The sequence below is a fragment of the Nothobranchius furzeri genome, chromosome 6, assembly GCF_043380555.1.
Source record: "Nothobranchius furzeri strain GRZ-AD chromosome 6, NfurGRZ-RIMD1, whole genome shotgun sequence".
Lineage (NCBI taxonomy): Eukaryota > Metazoa > Chordata > Actinopteri > Cyprinodontiformes > Nothobranchiidae > Nothobranchius > Nothobranchius furzeri.
The window spans coordinates 69848227-69864664 of NC_091746.1; the positions used below are offsets into that span (position 1 = coordinate 69848227).

The following is a 16438-nucleotide window of genomic DNA, read 5'->3' on the forward strand; positions in this document are numbered from 1 at the left end:
TTCCTGAACACGTCATGTCTGATCAGAGCTACATTTTAATTATAAAAGTTTTCTATCATCATCATGTTGCCAGGTTAACTTCGTTATGAAGGAGTGGGAACATGCAGGGGTGGAGCTAAGCTTTACAGACAATTTAGTGATATAAAAACATAAAAGTTTGTTTTTAATGATGGGAGGAGCCAATCAAGCAGCAGAACAGAGGAAGGGCGGGACTACGTAGGTGACTTAGGTCCTTTTGTTGCCTTCTATGCTGCTTCACACGGATGTGACGATGTAGGAGCCACGCTCACCTCCTCCGTCTCCGCCCTTGGGCTCACGCTTCTTGGTAACAGGGGTGGGGATGAGTGAAGGTCTTGTGGGCGGGGCTGAGCTGCTGGAGGGCGGTGGGGGAGCCACGCTGGTATCAGCGCTGCTCTTCCGGGGGCTAGGTGTGTAGTTGAAGGGGCTGACACGAGCCGCTACAGCCCCGCTGCGCTGCTGAGTACGAGGCTGATGGCAATCAGGCGGCGGTGGCGGCTTGTCGTCTAGGTTCTCGCAGCTCCGCCGCAGGTTCAGATTGGAGGAACAGGAGGAAATCTTGGAGGGGGCGGGGCTGTCGATAACTGGCGGGGAGTTGATAGCGGTGGGCGAGCGTGCTGAGCAGGAGGAAGGCGAGCGTGGGTTATTGACAGGACAGTCTTCCAGACGAACCCACACATCGTCTGATTTGGCAGCTGTGGAGTCGCTGCTGCATTTGGCCTTCCGCCATGTGCCCTTTGACCTCATAGTGTTCTCCTCTTCGCTACGTCCCTTCTCACTGGACTCGGATGATGCGGACAGCACTGATGATGAGCTTCCTGTCCTTTTCCACGTGCCAACGCGGGGCAAGGACGTGGAGTGTTTTCCACCGCTGCCTCCGGCAGAGCTGCTGGAGTTCTCCCGTTTCCAGGTTCCAGTGCGGCTCAGATGAGATGATGTCACATCCTGTGGGCGGGACGGACTCTCGGAGTGAGAGCGGTTAACGTCATGCCGCCTGCTTGTGGAAGGCAACAGACCATCTGGGCTGGTTGGAGACTCTGGCGCTGCTGAGGACAAGGACTCTTCAAGCTTCCTCTTCAGGGTTGGACTTGGAGCTTCTTTGATGAAGGTCGACTGGCGAACAAGTGCCGGCTTTTCGGGCTCCACCTTCTTTTTCTTGGTGGATGTGGAGCTGCTGAGTCTCGATGCCGACTCACTCCGCGGGATGCTGTTGGAGCTCTTTGAGACGGTGCTGGTGGCAGCTCTGGAAGAAGTTGATGATGATGCTGCACTTCCTGGAGATGCCGTGCGTGGCAGCTGAGACACTTTCCCTGTTTTCTGATTGGCCGGGGCAGCGGAGCGTGAGGGTGTAGAGTCTCGAGAAGACCCACCTGCTCTGTCGGCTCCATCACTGCTTCCTGGAGCTTTGGTCATCGCTGAAGCTCTTGGCTTGCTCCGCCCTCTGGCTGCTGGTTCCACCCGGGGTTTACCGGTTATCAGACTTCGGTACACCTTCTTCCCGCCTCTCAGGGCCCTTGCCTCCTCTTCCTCTTTCCTTTTGGCCTCCAGTGTGCTACGCTCACCTGCCTTCAAAATCCTAGCTACACGCTTCACCTGCAGCACCTCCTCCTCCTCCTCCTCCTCTTTATTCTTATTGGCTGTCAACTCGTGGAAGGGCGAGCCAACCGACTTCAGGGACAGGACTGAGTCGGAGTCTGATGACGGCTGGCGGGACAGCGATGAAGCAGCTGCAGCAGCATTCAGACTGCTGACTATAGAATTGGCTCCTTCCTGAATCGCCTTCCAATCAAACGACTCAGAGTCAGGAGAGGCGGGGCTTCTTGGGGTCTCTGAAGGTTCTTCCTCAGCCAGGATGCCCTCCTCAGCTTTGGCAACAGGAAGTGGCGTAACGATGGCAGCAGGGGACAGCAGCGAGGCAGCTTTCTTCTTCTTCTTGGGCATGGCAGAGCTAATACACTCTTGCAGGAGGTCATCCTCAGAATCTATACTGAGTGAGCTGAGTGACGAGTTCCTTGAGAAACAGACAGGTGTGTCCTCCACGTGGAACGCTTTAGGGGCGTAGCCACTGGCTGCAGGGGGGCGGGGCTTCAACTCCACCTGTGAAGAACAAGCAGAAGGAGTCACACACCTTGTCTGAGCTCAGAAACTTCAAGAGCCCTGTCATGTTTTTCAACTGGTTAATGTGGTCGGTGCAGGCAAAGTTAACCCTCGTCTAACATAATTAACTCGGTTATGAGCAGGTAATCCAAACGGGTTCACATGAAGGCAACTAGACTTCTCTGGTTTCTTGAGGACGTTCTGCTTCTCATCAGAGGAGCTTTGTCAATTCCAGAATTTTTCCACAAAGAAAGACAGAAAGTTCTCACAGTCTGCAACAGAGTGGATGGAGGCTGTAGGAGAGACGATGCTGCTAATGGTATTAAACAGCACCTTGGGGTTCCCTTTGCTCTGGGACACCAGGTTGGAGAAATAGGAAACCCTAGCGTCTCTGACTGCAGAGGTAAAGGATGACAGAAGATCCTTTAGGTGCAGCAGATGGATGTGGAGATGGGTTTTCTTCCACAAACGCTCATTTTTTCTGCATTGGCGCTTCAGGCTGCGAAGGCTGTCATTAAACCAGGAAGTAGGGTTCACTGCAGGAACTGGTCTGGTTCTGACAGGACAGATGTTGTCCAGAATGGAGAGGCAGTGCTCGTTAAACTGAGAAGTTAAGGAATCTGGGTCGTTATCAGAAGAACAGGGTGGATCAAAAGCAGCAGAACATTAGCTAGCTGTGCTCTCATTAAGAAAACGAGAACTAACCATACAGCGAGCAGGAGGTGGGGACGCAGAAACTGACAAGTTAAAGAGTGGTGATCTGAAATATAAACGACTAAATTCGTCATTTGCATGTTTTACTGTGTGGTCGGTTGTTAGCTGCTAAGCGGGACAGTGGAGCTGGTTTCTGGGTCGGAACCGGATCAGAACCGGTGCCTGAACCTCCAGGAGAGGATCAGTGCGGCTTTTAAAAACACCAGCTGGACTGGCTCGCTGGTGTCTGGGTCGGATCCAGCCGACAGAAGCCCGCATGAGCTCCAGAACCGGATCACAGGTGTCTCTCTGAGCTAAACTAGGTTAGGTGAGCGGATATTAGCGAGTATGAGGCCGCTGACAGACGCTCATTCGTATTAATATTACATTACCTGAGCGATACTACTTTAACTGTCGGGTACATGATAGTAATCTGTACTATATTGTGATGCTAGCACACGAGTTTAAGCCAACATGGTTAACTCAAGCTGCCCCCCCCACCCGCTGCTTCTCCTCAAATGGCAGCGCAACCTCTCCTCTTTGGCCGATGGTTTCTCCCTCTGGTTGGTCTCTGCTCTCTGGGGCGAGCAGCAAACTCAGAACTTTACGGTTCTGGTCCATCAGAAGTGCAATAATAAACATTTAAAGTTTCCACTGTGTCAGCGCCGCGGTAGAATCCAGATTTTCTCTGGATTAAGCGAACAAGACTCCCTCAGCTGACCTCACTTGGTTTGGAAAAAAAAACTTTCCCACAAAAAGACTCTAAAAGCCCGACCCTGTGGAACCAGCTACCTCTGAACATTAAGCTGTATCCATCTTTGGCTGTTTTTAAAGGTCGATTGAAGATGGTCTGGCTCTCACCTGTTTTAACTGGTTTTAACTGGTTTTATTTATTTTTCTTTGCTATGATTGATTTGACTCTTGTGATCCACGTTTTATTGGCGCCGTGTTCGGCGCTCCAGGGGTTACGGTTTGGGATGATGGAAAGCGCTGCACACATAAAAGTTGATTGACTGACCCAATGGCTGTTCTGCTGGTGGCACCATGGCTGTTGGGGTTAAAATGTGTTATTATTACGTGGTTTTCAGCACGGTGACTGGTAGGGAGCTGGTACAAGACCTTTAAACTGCGCTGAGCTGAGTCAGGTGAACTTGTGTTTACTTGTAAACCTTTTATTATAAATACAGGGTATCTGCAGGTGTAAGAGAGCCAAACTGAAGACTTTTTAAGACCTTTTTAAGGCCACTTTGACCAAATTTAAGCTATTTTTAAAATTAAATTTAAGCTATAATTTCCAGCTATTGCCTGGAACCGGTGCTAACCACGTCGCGAACGTGGGATTAGCCATCCAGTTACCATTAAACTTGCACTTCCCCACATCGCAAGCTCCCACTAGCTTAACCAGCTAATGTGCTCATCTAAAAATAGCCCCCTTTCACAACCAACTGAACATGTTCGGTTCTGCTTACGCCAACATCATACACAAAAAATGCTGAACGCTAACTAGAAATTCACGAAATTTTATAGAAATAAAAGAATCTTGTTTATTGGGTCTTTGGTAATTTAAGACCTCTGGAAAATGTATTTAAGGATTATTTGTAATTTTTAAGGATTTTTAAGGCCTTAAATTTGGAAAAGCTAATTTAAGACTTTTTAAGGACCCGCGGATACCCTGTAAATATTAAAGATTACAGTGAAACAGCATTTATATCTCAGAGGGAGGTTTCTCTCTGCTGCTGTGGTGTTGTTACCTGTACAGGCACATGTCCTGCTACCTGACGCAGACTCACCTCAGCAGGAGGGCTAGATTTGGCTCCTCCTTGCCCGTTATCTGGCTCCTCCTGTGGTGGTGAAGGTGGAGCAAACTCCTTGTTGTTGTTCTCCTGGTCGATGTCGCTCAGCGAGCTCAGCGACGGGTTTCTGGAGAAGCAGACGGGCGTGTCTTCACAGGAGAACTTCTGCTTCTCGTCTGACGCCGTCAGACTGGCTGTAGCTTTGCTCCGAGGGAAGACGGCAGCAGTCTGCTGCTTCCTCTTCCTGCCTTCATCCTCTTTCTTTTGTTTGTTTCTGTCCTCCTCGTCCTTTCCTCCACAGTCTTCATCATCAAAGTCCAGGGAGCTCAGGGAGTCATTCCGTGAGAAGCAGCAAGGCGTTCCCTCGATAGGCGTGTAGTGGCGTGGGGAATCGAAGGCAAATCCCGGTTTTGACTTGGAAGCCGTCGTTGGAGTAGCTCCGTAAGACGGCCGCTGAGGCATCGGCTTCACAGGGGACGTGGGCTTCTTCTTCTGCAGCTGCTGGCAGAGAGGAGGCGGGCTTGGGGGGGAGGTGGCAGGAGGAAGGGGTGGAGCTTGCAGGTCTTCGCTGTTTGCCATCACTCTGATTGGCCTCCTGGATTTAGCTTTGGGCATGGCAGCATTTATGCATTCAGCCAGTATGTCATCGCCGTTCTCGCCTTCGGGATAGTCTGCCCTCCTCCTTGGAGCAGAGGCAGGGAGGGACAGTGGGGGCGGGGTTGCTGCAACGTCTTCATTGGGTGGAGAATCGATGGTGAGGTCACTAAGCGAGGTGGCAGTGGAGAAGTTGAGGGGCGTTCCCTCCACACAGTAAACTCTGGGCACGTCCTCAGGGAGGGGAGGAGGATCCTTCTTCTGCTGCGACTGGGCTCTGCTCTGCGGTGGGAGGAGCTTGTAGACAGGAAGTTGACTTGTTTTTCGTGGCACTGGCTGCTGAGGTTTCTTTGGTTTCTGCGATGGCTTGGGCATGGCCATGGTGATGCATGCAACTAAGATCTCGTTATCGTCATCATCCGATTCATCCAAAATGGGTTTGGCAGCTTCCTCCGTCATCTCCTGGTTCCCTCCCACCTTCTCCTCTTTCGTGATCTTCATTTCTGTGGCGATGTACGGCTCGTCCAAACTCAGTGCGCTCAGACTAGAGGCTCGGGAGAAGCCATGTGGCGTGCTCTCTGTGGCAAAGTGCAAAAAGACATCAACTCCACTTTCCTCCTCCGCCTTGGCCTTCTGCTTCTCCTCCGTTGTCTGGGCAGGCGGCGGCAGCGGCGGCGTCTTGGCTCGGCTGGGAGGCATCGTTTGACCCGGGCTGTCGGGGAGGTCACTCGGGCTGACCACTCCACTGGGCACGCCGCTGCAGGGCTCGCTGGAGCGCACGGAGCTGGCGATGGAGGACGTGGAGAAGCTGTCGAGCGAGCTGACCGACGTGCAGCGGCTGAACATCAGCGGGGTCTCCTGGGCATAAGGCTGCTCGGGTGGACTCTTTGGAGTCCGTGCACCTGATGATGATGTTGCATGCTGGTGATGGTGGTGGTGGGAGTGGCCGTGGTGGTGGTGGTGACCTCGTCGCCCTCGTGTGGATGGAGCAGCAGCTGTCTGACTCTCCGCCTCCTTCTGCTGCCGCCGGCGCCGCTGCTGCTGCTCGTGAGAGTCTTTCTCGCTGACAGGAAGTGTTGGGTAATCGCTGCTGGTGCCGACACCATCTTTCCTCTTCCTCTCAAGGATATCAGCATCTTCTTCCTCCTCCGAAGACAGAGACGACAAGGAGCTTCCTCTGGAAAAGCAAATGGGTGTGTCCTCAACGCAGTATGTCTGGGTTGACTCTTGGTTGCTTTTGGTGACAGCCCGCGAAGACGCTAGGGGGCGGAGTTTGGACGATGAGGGAGGACCCAGCAAGGGAACGGCCCTGTCTTCCTGTTTAAACAGTGGCTTGTGGCCGGTGTCAGCACCGTACTTCAGGCTGTAGTCGATGGGCTGCTCGGGCGTGGGGTCGGCGCTGTAGCTGGACGGGGCGGGGACCACGGCGTAGCGTGGAGGAGGCGCCGACCCCATGCGGCTGCTGCTAGGTCCAGACTCGCCAACGTTTCTGCGCAGCCTGACGTCCTGCTCTCGCTCGTCATCGCTGTCGATGCCACCCCGATGACTCGGGCTCTGCCGCCCAGAGTTCAGCTGCTCGTCAGAGTACTTGAGGCTGTAGTTGATGGGCGTGTCCAGCTCTGCACCGTCATCGTCCGCCATGTGGTTGGCACTGCGGATCTTGTGAGCCAAGTCAGCGGGGTACTTCCTGTAGACGCAGCACTTGTTGCCACTCTCGTCAGAGGAGTAGAAGAGGTCGGACGAGGGCTTGGTCTTGCCGCGGTTGCCGTACCCATCGGTGCTGGTCACGCTGTTGAGACTGTCGCTGGAAGCCCGAACACTGGGTGGAAACACCGACCGAGCGTAGGGCGCATCCTCGCCCGTCCTCTTTGATCCCTCTCCGCTCTTTGGGCTGGAGAGCACTGGTGTGTTGGTATAGGAGCGTGTCACACCACCTGCTCCTGCACCAGCACCATTACAACCCCGCCCCTTCCTCTGTGCCGCTTTGGGGCTCAGGTTGTCGATGTTGTCAAACGTTTCCGACAGCTGCTGTGCATCCAGCTCCTCGAACAAAGCTTTCTGTTTGCGGGCGTGCAGCGACGGGGTACCGGCGCCTGGTGAAACCACACTGGTGTCTTTGTAACGAGCTGGCCGGTTAGCCATCAGGTTCCGCAGGGCGGCGGCGCTTCCCATCGCAATCATCTTGTGCCGTGAGTGGATGAGGTTACGCAGCATGCCCACAGCGCCCAGCTCCCACAGCGTCTCCTGGTCCTTGGCGTCCCGGGCCGACAGGTTCCACAGAGTCCCACAGGCGTTGGACACGATGGTTAAGCTGTGAGACTTAAGGTGCTGCAGCAGCGTTGGCAGGCAGCCATGCTCACGCAATATCTGCCTGAAAGACAAGACCCGGGGAACACAGTGGTTAACATTGTAGACTTGGTCCTACAGGATGTCTGACTCTGGCGTTTACCTGTGCACCTCGTTGGTAGCAATGAGGCTGGAAACATTTCGGAGGATCCCGCCGCCGCTCTCGATGATGGCGAGTGTGTTGGTGTGGCTGCGATGCGTGAGCGTTCCGACCAGAAACGCCAGCGCTCCGTCCACGGTGCAGATATCAGCCTTGTTCTCCGTGCAGTGTGCCGACAGGTTCCATAGAGCGCTCAGTACGGACTTAAGGGTGGACTCCTGAAACACGCAGACAGCGTGAGCGGCGGCGGACTGAGCATGCTCAGTAAACACCGTCTTTTATTTACCTTCTGAACTTCGAGAGCACAGCCCATGAGAGCTCGCACGCTGCCCACCTCACGCAGCGTTTTCTTACTGTTCACGTCGGCACGCCACGAGAGGTTCCTGAGGACGCTGGCTATCACCTGGAAACACAGCAGACCGTCGTCAGCCAGCTGGTCCTGTCCAAGCCCGTTGCTATGCCAACAACCTACCTGCTGCAGGTCTTCACTCTCAGACTTGAGCTGGGCAACCATTGCTCTCATGCACCCCTTCATGGAGCACAGTGTGGCCTGATGGGAGAAAATACACCAGTGCTGGTTTCTGGCTGGCCGTGGAAAAAAGGCGTCAGTAGAACTCGCGTACCTTATTGGCAACGTCTCCAAAGGTGAGGTTGGTGAGCGCCATGCCGGCATATCGCCGCAAAGTCACGCTATAATGATCGGTGCTCAGCCCGAACATCTCACAGTCCACCTGCAGAAGCTCTGCCACAGCCTGCAGACCTCCTGCAGGGACAACACACACACACCAGAATACGGGTCAGAACCAGTAACAAGCACTCAACCCGGACATGGTCCAACAGACTCACCCAGCTCATTCATGGCATGGCGGTGCTCTTCATCAAAGGACAGCTTCATGAGGACGCAGACAGCTGGACAGATCTGATGCTCTAAAGGGGAAGGCACTGGAACACACACACACACACACACACACACACACACACACACACACACACACACACACACACACACGTTTACAAACCAGGACGTGACGCGCTGTGGTCACATGACCTACGACTAACTCACTGGGGTTGTCCTCCTGATCGACGCCCCTCTCGTGGTTCTCCTGCCAGCTCCAGCACGCCTCGCAGTAGTGGCGCACCTGCTCCAGCAGGTGCAGCACGCGGATCTCTCGCCGCCCTCTCTTGTCGTCTGGCTGACTGTGGACGATGTTGTGCAGTGCTGCCGATGCTCGTGCCCGAGCCTCCTTACTGCCGCGAGAATTACCTGAATAACCAGACAGGCGTGAAAACAAACACACGCATGTTTGCTGGTGAGGAACGCAGTGGTTACCTAGCAACAGGGAGTCCTTGTCGTTGCCGTGCAGCAGCTGGATGAGCAGCGGCAGACAGCCGGACTGACGCATAGCTATGCAGGAGTCCTGAGAGCTGGACATAGCAAGCAGCGTGCGGGACATGTCGTCCTTATCGTGGGTCCCCAGCATGGACAGAAGGCTGTACACCATTTCTACCTGATGGGCGAGGCAGGACAGCGCTGTTGATGGAGCACATTTCCTTCACAGAGGCAAGTCAGTGTGCCTTCCACTAGCAGGAACATTTACATTAACGTGACAGAAAACAGTTTCAGATGAAAAAGAAACAAAAGTTAAAAGGCGAGCAGCTACGGCGCAGAAGGTGCAGCACAACAACTTTTATTAAAGGTTTCTAGAGTCGGGACGTCTGAGGTCATGAGGAAGCTGATTCCATCTGTGAGCAGCATCGTAGCTAAAAGCGGCTTCACCTGTTCGGTTCTGACCCGGTTCTACCAGCTGACTGCTTCCTCAGGTCCTCAAGAGCCCTGCTGGGTGTAGATACCTGAAGATCTGACATGTATGCTGGCCCCATGCCACTGAGTGGTTTATAAACTAGTAGTAGCACTTTGAAATGGATTCTGTAGTGTAACGTGATGAAGGAGCCATTTCTACCCTCTAACAGCTGTTTTCTTTTGACACGGCGCCAGAGTGCATGAAACAGCCTCAAGGTCATGCATTGGCTTCTAAACTGTTTACGTTCCTGCGATGAAGACAGAAGAACGAAGAATGAACTCTTTTCTTTTAATTAATCAAAGAACTCTATTTTAATAAAGCTAATCCATCAAAGTGTTAGTCAATAATAAGATGTGACCGACCTGTGAAATTAAAATATTAATTACTTTATTATGATCTTAGAAATGATAAGTCTGTGACTTTAAGGATTCCAACAGGACTCATTTCACGTAGTGTTAAAAAGACAAAACACATTCTCTTAACTGATCCAATCAGAATTTTACAGATCTGACGGAGGCGTGCTTCTGACGGTGTTTGGTAAATTTCATTCACCACTAAACCTTAACATCCGAGGTATAAAACTACGCCACGTCAGCTCTAACGCCAGTTCAAAGCGTTCCAGAGCGAGCGTCGGAGTGGCCAATCCTGACCTTTAACTCTTCAACCGAAAGAACCACGACGAGCTGAGAAAATCCAGTCGCTATAACAACCAGCGGCAACAACAGCTCCTTTCAGAATAAAAGCTCCACCGACCCAGGCTGGGTCTGAACAGACGCCAATAAAAGAGTCGTGTGCCGGAGGTAACTCAAGACGGGTCTGGTCGGAACCGCGGCTTCTTCCACCAGCTCGGTTTCCAGAGAGGGTCCGCTGGACCTCGGCATTCCTGATCTACAAGAGGACTTCCACAAGGCAGGTAGACCCGGCTTGATGGTACCTCATGCGGTTCTGAAACTAACCCAAGCTTATTTCAAAACAACATCTTCAGTTCCCGTCAGAACTAATCGCTTCTTCGGATTTGCTGGTTCTGATTTACAAGACACGTCATCCATTTTTAGTTACACTATACATTTAGTTCTGAAGTCAGGCTAGTTTAATTCGTTAGTAATAAAATTCTTAACTTTTAAACTTGACTCTCTATTCTGTTGTCTCTGAGTGAATACATAACGGTCACATGATCTCTGCATTAAAAAGATCCGATCTTCTGGTTTAAATAACCCACCGATCTGTAAGGTGGATTTCATATTTACTATGGAATCCCACGCCTTACGGCTCATTAAATAAAATGTAAGAACCTCTTATTTTCCTTACAGTAGTTTACGGGTGACCAGCGTGGGGATCTAAGAACGGGAGTGATGTGTTTGGTTCTCGTGGTTCTCTTTAAGACTCTAGCAGCAGCATTCTGAACAAACTGCAGCTGCTTCACAGCTTTTTGGAAGACCAGTTAGAAGACCATTGCAGTAGTGCAGCCTGCTGTAGATGAACACATGAATGAGTTTCTCTAGGTCTTGTCTGGACATGAGACCTCTGAGTCGTGCTGTCTGATGCAGATGATAAATCGCTGATCTAGTTCTAGCCTTAATGTAACCAGTGAAGCTCAGGTCTGAATCAGTTATGACACCAAGACTTCTAACCTGGGTCTTCATTCCTCTGGAGCCGAGCTGAGCAGTAACCTCCATCCTGTCCTCCTGACTCCCAAACACGATAACTTCAGTCTTTGTTTAACTGGAGGAAGTTTGACTGCATCAGTCCTTAAGTTGCTCACAACACTGACAGAGTGAGTCTGGAGGACCACAGTCACTAGGTGATAGAGCTAGGTAGACCTGGGGGTCATCTGCATAACTATGATAGGTGATGTTGTTATTGTGTATGACCTGACCCAGGGGGAAGCATGTAGAGGTTGAAGAGCAGTGGTCCAAGAACTGAGCCTTGGGGGACCCCACATGTCATAGTGATCAGCTGTGATAGAAACAACCTGTCTTCTAGATGAGATCAGGACCAACTATGGACTGTACCTGAAGGTCCCACCCAAGTTATGCCAGAAGGATGCTGTGGTCCTCCGTATCAACAGCTGCAGTGAGATGGAGCATCATCAGGACAGATGTTCTACCTGAATCTGTATTTAGACGAATATCATGTAGTACTTTAATCAGTGCCGTCTCAGTGCTGTGGTGTTGTCTACAGCCTGACTGGAGACTATCCAGCAGCTCGTCTCTAAAAGCTGTTCAGCTGGATCAGAACAGCTTTTTCTATCATGTCCCATGAAAGGAGGTTAGAGATGGTTTGTAGTTACTCATCTCTAAGGCTCTAGTTTCCTTTTCTCCAGAAGAGGTTCAACAGCAGCAGTTTTCACTGATGGGAGGAAAATACTGACGTTAAGGAACAGTTAACAGTTTCACTGCATCAGCTCCTAAGCAGCTAAAACCTTTCAGAAGAAGTGAGTTGGCAGGTTGTCCAGACAGCAGGTGGATGAGTTTAACCTTAACTGCGTTCTCCAGCGTTTCAGCGCTGATCACGCTGGAAGCTGCTGTTCTAGCCAGACTGCTGCTGTGGTCCGGTTGTGATGGATGGACTGATGTTTATGATCTTCTCATTGAAAAAGGAGGCGAACTCATTAGACTTAGTTATGAAATGAAACCAGGGTTCAACCGTGTTGGAGACTAGTTAGCCTCTCACTAGTAGCTAACAGAACACGGGGTAATATGGCCACTGATGACTTTGGGTTGTAAGTGTGCAGCTGCTGTCTGGAGGTCTCGTGGCGATCCGGTAGGTGACGCTCAGCTTTGCTGCGTTCTCTTTTCTGACCTGTCACCAGGGGTGGACTGGCCTATCTGGCATTCTGGCACTGTCCCGGTGGGCCGCTTAGCCAAGTGGGCCACTTGCCCAGCTTGGGCCGTCCCAAACCAAGCCCCCGTCTCACATGCGGTTATAGAGACAAGTCCGCGAGCAGCGCACACAACACCCTATCCCTCACCCCACATTTGGCGGGATAGACGAGTCGCAAGCAGCAAACCCCCCTGCCGAGGGCCGACAGTTCATAAAAATGCCAGGGCCAAATTTTGGTCCCAGTCCACCCCTGCCTGTCGCTGATGTGGTGAACCTCCATGGAGCTTTTTGTTTGCTACAGACGAGTCTGACCTTTTCAGGTGCGGCGGTGTCGAGGACTTCAGTTTTACAGTAGAAGTGATTTAAAGGAAATCAGCACAGCTGGTTGTCAGACACGTTGATGCATGATGGGTGAGGTCAGCTGAGGTGTGATGTGTAGCCGGTGACGTGTGAGCGACAGAGTCACAAGCAGCTCCTCCTCCACCTGCAGAGGACGCTAGGAAGGAGGCCCAAGTTACCTTAGTTCCCAGGTGGCTGGTGATGCGTCTAGGTACGGAGTAGCTGGTCTCATTGGCCGGCTCCTGGTCCAATCGACTTCCAGAACTCTGAAAAAACAAAACATAATTAAAAACGAGAGAAAACTTTTAACTAATCAAAACAAAGGTCAGCATGCTCACCTGAGCACCCGGCACACCACTGCCATCAGCTGCACTCGGAGCGCCCTCTGTCTGCACTCAAACAGTTTTCTCAGGTGAGACCATGTGACTGGGTTTGGCAGGTGTTACAAACCTGAGAGGTGGCCTTACCTGCAGCTGAGCTCCAAGTCTCAGAATGTCCTTCTCTATCTGCTGAATGCGAGACACGCGGGTCTAAAGGGCAAAACACACAAATCACCAGATAACCCGCTTCACGTCGGAAGCATCACAGTCTACAGGCGATGCAGACCCGCCGTGACGTGGAAATGATCAAGCGCATCCCAGAAGTCTGCGCCGCTGCAGATAAGATCGGGTTCTAGTTTTGCTGCGACGCTTCTGGGACACATTTTTGCGGTTAGCGTAGCGCTAGACAGGATATCACAGTTTCAGTGTGAAACCCCGTCAATCTCCAACTAGAGCGATTTGACATCTCTGTAGATCACATCTATATGTGTGAGCCAACAGCTGATTGACTGCCTGCATGGTTCCAGACGTTTTCCAGGCTTTAGTGGAGACAGGGCATCAAACATGACTCCCTGAGTTTTAGCCTAAAGGCGGATTGTATTAACCCACGGCGTTTTGTGACCCCGCGAGTCCAGCAGCAGAGTTTGTCTGCTGGCGTGCAGCTAAAGTCAACGTTCCACTCTGCTGACGCCTCCAGTGTGAAGTGTGGTACGTCTCCATCCGGAGCCCTGCAGCTGCAGGTGGACATCACCACTAACTACTGGTGACAGACAGGTGCGCGACACCTACCTGAGCCCTCTTCTCCATCTCCTGACAGGAGCCCAGCTGCTCCTCCATCGCTGAGCGGATCTGGCGAGCCTCGTACTCCAGCTGGCGACGACTCATGTCTGTCTGAAGGGTGAACTGAGACACGCCAATATCAGCATCTACACCTCCCAGCATGCACCTCACCTACATCGGCGTTTAATCCCTCCACCAACCCCCCTCCTTCAGCAGGAGTGTGTGTGTGTGTGTGTGTGTGTGTGTGTGTGTGTGTGTGTGAGTGTGTGTGTGCATGTGTGTGTGTGAGAGAGAGGGATTGGAGAGCCCAACCTAAAGTCCTCAACCTCTGCTTCCTCCTGATTAAATTATACGTTTTTATTATCCTTTCTGGTTTGTTTTTGAAATTCAGGTGAATTGTTTTTCTAATTTATTATTGGAGCTATCAGACCTCCAACTTGGTGTCTTTAAATGTGCATTCAGGCAAAGTCCACCTACTTAAATCAGCACCCAGGTGGCGGGTCTCAGATATGAAGGTGAAGCAGTGTTGTTTACACCGCCGACCTGACGGGGGCAGCAGCGCGCCCGTGATGCCGTTAGTCTGCCGTTCTCATTAAAGGAACTAGTGCTGTACGATACTGCAAAATGTGGTATCGATCCGATGCCAAGTAAATACAGGGGCTGGTATTGCCGATACTGATACTTTTTACTACTAGTCTAGTACCATCTAGTGTTGTGGGATTTATTAAGATAAATAGAATCAATAAAACTTGAGTTTTCAGACAAGATTCTCATACTGATGATGTCATCAATATGAGAATCTTGTCTGAAAAGTCAAGTATTATTGATTACTTAATTATTTTGTAAGTTTTCCTTTAGTAAATCGTGTGTACGATTTAAAATACAGGGAACATTTTCAGGCAAATAAAGTTTTCATTAGAAAACTCAAAATGGATTAAAAATGGTTAACACGCTCCAGATTTTTTTCTATTTGAAATCTGCAAAGCTGTGTAAAAAAATTCCAAACGGCGCTCCTTTTTCGGTCTGCCATCACGCAGCCGCGACATTGCTCTCTGCTGTTCTGTGCTTGTCTCGTGCTGGAGCGCTGTTTTACTTGTTTGACTGACATCCGTGGCGTTCCTATCACAGCGCTTTACTGGTTTGTTGGGCTAATCACGGCGCTCTGTTAGCGAGGTAGACGGTGTCAGTCCAGCTTCAGCTGCTGAGTGCAGTTGGACTCAGCAGCTGAAGCTGGACTGCTGAGCAGAACGCTGCAGCTGATGCTACCTTTAGCTTTTGAGAGACAGGAGGAAAGTTGTCACATACATCATTCTCTCTGACCATCACTTAGCCATCGCTGCAGTCTGACCAACCCTGGCACCGTAGTTGTTTCCCTAAATCTAATTTTCTTTCCTTCAGCTACACTTTCTCCAGCCTTCGTTTTGTTGTAACCTCAGGATTAGTGTGGGATCCCAATCCACCACAGCAAGGCAGCTGAAGTCCAACATTACAGCTGATTTTGTCAGAAACTGCACCAAGGGGGAGGACCAGTTTGTGGCAGAGCCACCACTTTATGCCACGACACCGGTATTCGCCTGTTTTCTAGATGCATGTCTGAGGGGAGGAGGTCGGACCTCTGCATTTTACTTTTTGAGTGATAATATTTTCAGAAGCGTAGCTGCTACAACATGTTGTCCCGAGATCGTCTAACCCACCCCAACTTTCTAGGTAGAAGTTAAAGGTTTTACGTTTTCGGTGAGGGGCAGGTTATCGATCCTCTTGGTGAGGTTCTGCAGCTGAGCGTAGTACCAGTCTTTCTCCTTTTCCTCTTTCTCCAGTTCAGACAATAAAAGTGACCTGTGAAGGAGAAGCAGCCAATCACACAAAAGAAGATGAGTTTGCCAGATCAGCTGATTTGTGACTTTATGGTTATAGTTTAAGATCCTCCTTCTCACATACAAAGCTCTTAATAATCAAGCTCCATCATACATCAGTGACCCGATTGTTCCATACGTTCCTAACTGAGCACTTCGCTCTCAGACTGCAGGTTTACTGGTGGTTCCCAGAATATCTAAAAATAGGATGGGAGGCAGATCTTTTAGTTATCAGGCTCCTCTCCTGTGGAACCAGCTCCCAGCTTTAGTCTGTGAGGCAGACACTTTGTCTACTTTTAAGAATAGGCTTAAAACATTTTTATTTGATAGGGTCTATGGTTAAAACCTGATGTTATTCCAGATCTGGACAAGTGGGGGAGTAGAGGGAGGTGGAGTGTACAGTCAGTAAAGACGGCTCTCCCTTGCCCCGCATCCAACATGCCTCCATCTAAAAGGCTAGGTTATCCAGAGTTATCTCTGTAGTTATGCTGCTATAGGCTTGGAGTGCTGGAGGATACACTGACCACTTTCCACACCCTGCTAATTTTTCTGCCAATACTCTCTCGTTCGGGGGTATTCAGTTCCGAGTCCTAGAGGGCCGGGTTTTAACCGTCTCAACACACCTAATTTCAATCAGCAGGCTTCTGCAGAGCCTGATGATTTGCTGCACAGGTGATTCAACCACTGAATCAAGTGTATTAGAGCTACAGCTACGTACTAGGTAAGGATTAGAGTTACTTTTCAAAGGTCAGGTTAACCTTTTGAATTCAATACAAACAGCAGAAGATCTGAAGACTTTCGCTTGGGCGACATATGGAGAAATGACTGAATTTGGTGGTGAAGAGTAAAAATCATAAATTTGACTACTTTTCTCCTAAAT

The 16438-nt window shown here is 50.8% G+C and overlaps 1 protein-coding gene across 3 annotated transcripts in view; it reads right to left on the minus strand.

Annotated features, from left to right (window-relative positions):
- Positions 1-17: 17 nt before the first annotated feature.
- Positions 18-16438, minus strand: part of apc (APC regulator of WNT signaling pathway) — a 45624-nt gene continuing 29203 nt past the window's right edge. For all 3 annotated transcript variants that reach the window (XM_015943293.3, XM_015943292.3, XM_015943291.3), the window contains exons 5-18: positions 15433-15541; positions 13715-13828; positions 13073-13135; positions 12944-12994; positions 12785-12871; positions 8972-9149; positions 8705-8905; positions 8488-8583; positions 8265-8404; positions 8114-8191; positions 7928-8044; positions 7645-7859; positions 4599-7566; positions 18-2115 (exon numbers count right to left, since the gene is read on the minus strand). In XM_015943293.3, the coding sequence (XP_015798779.3) occupies positions 256-2115; positions 4599-7566; positions 7645-7859; positions 7928-8044; positions 8114-8191; positions 8265-8404; positions 8488-8583; positions 8705-8905; positions 8972-9149; positions 12785-12871; positions 12944-12994; positions 13073-13135; positions 13715-13828; positions 15433-15541 (6277 nt within the window). In that variant the 3' untranslated portion in view covers positions 18-255. The remainder of the gene's footprint in view (positions 2116-4598; positions 7567-7644; positions 7860-7927; positions 8045-8113; positions 8192-8264; positions 8405-8487; positions 8584-8704; positions 8906-8971; positions 9150-12784; positions 12872-12943; positions 12995-13072; positions 13136-13714; positions 13829-15432; positions 15542-16438) is intronic.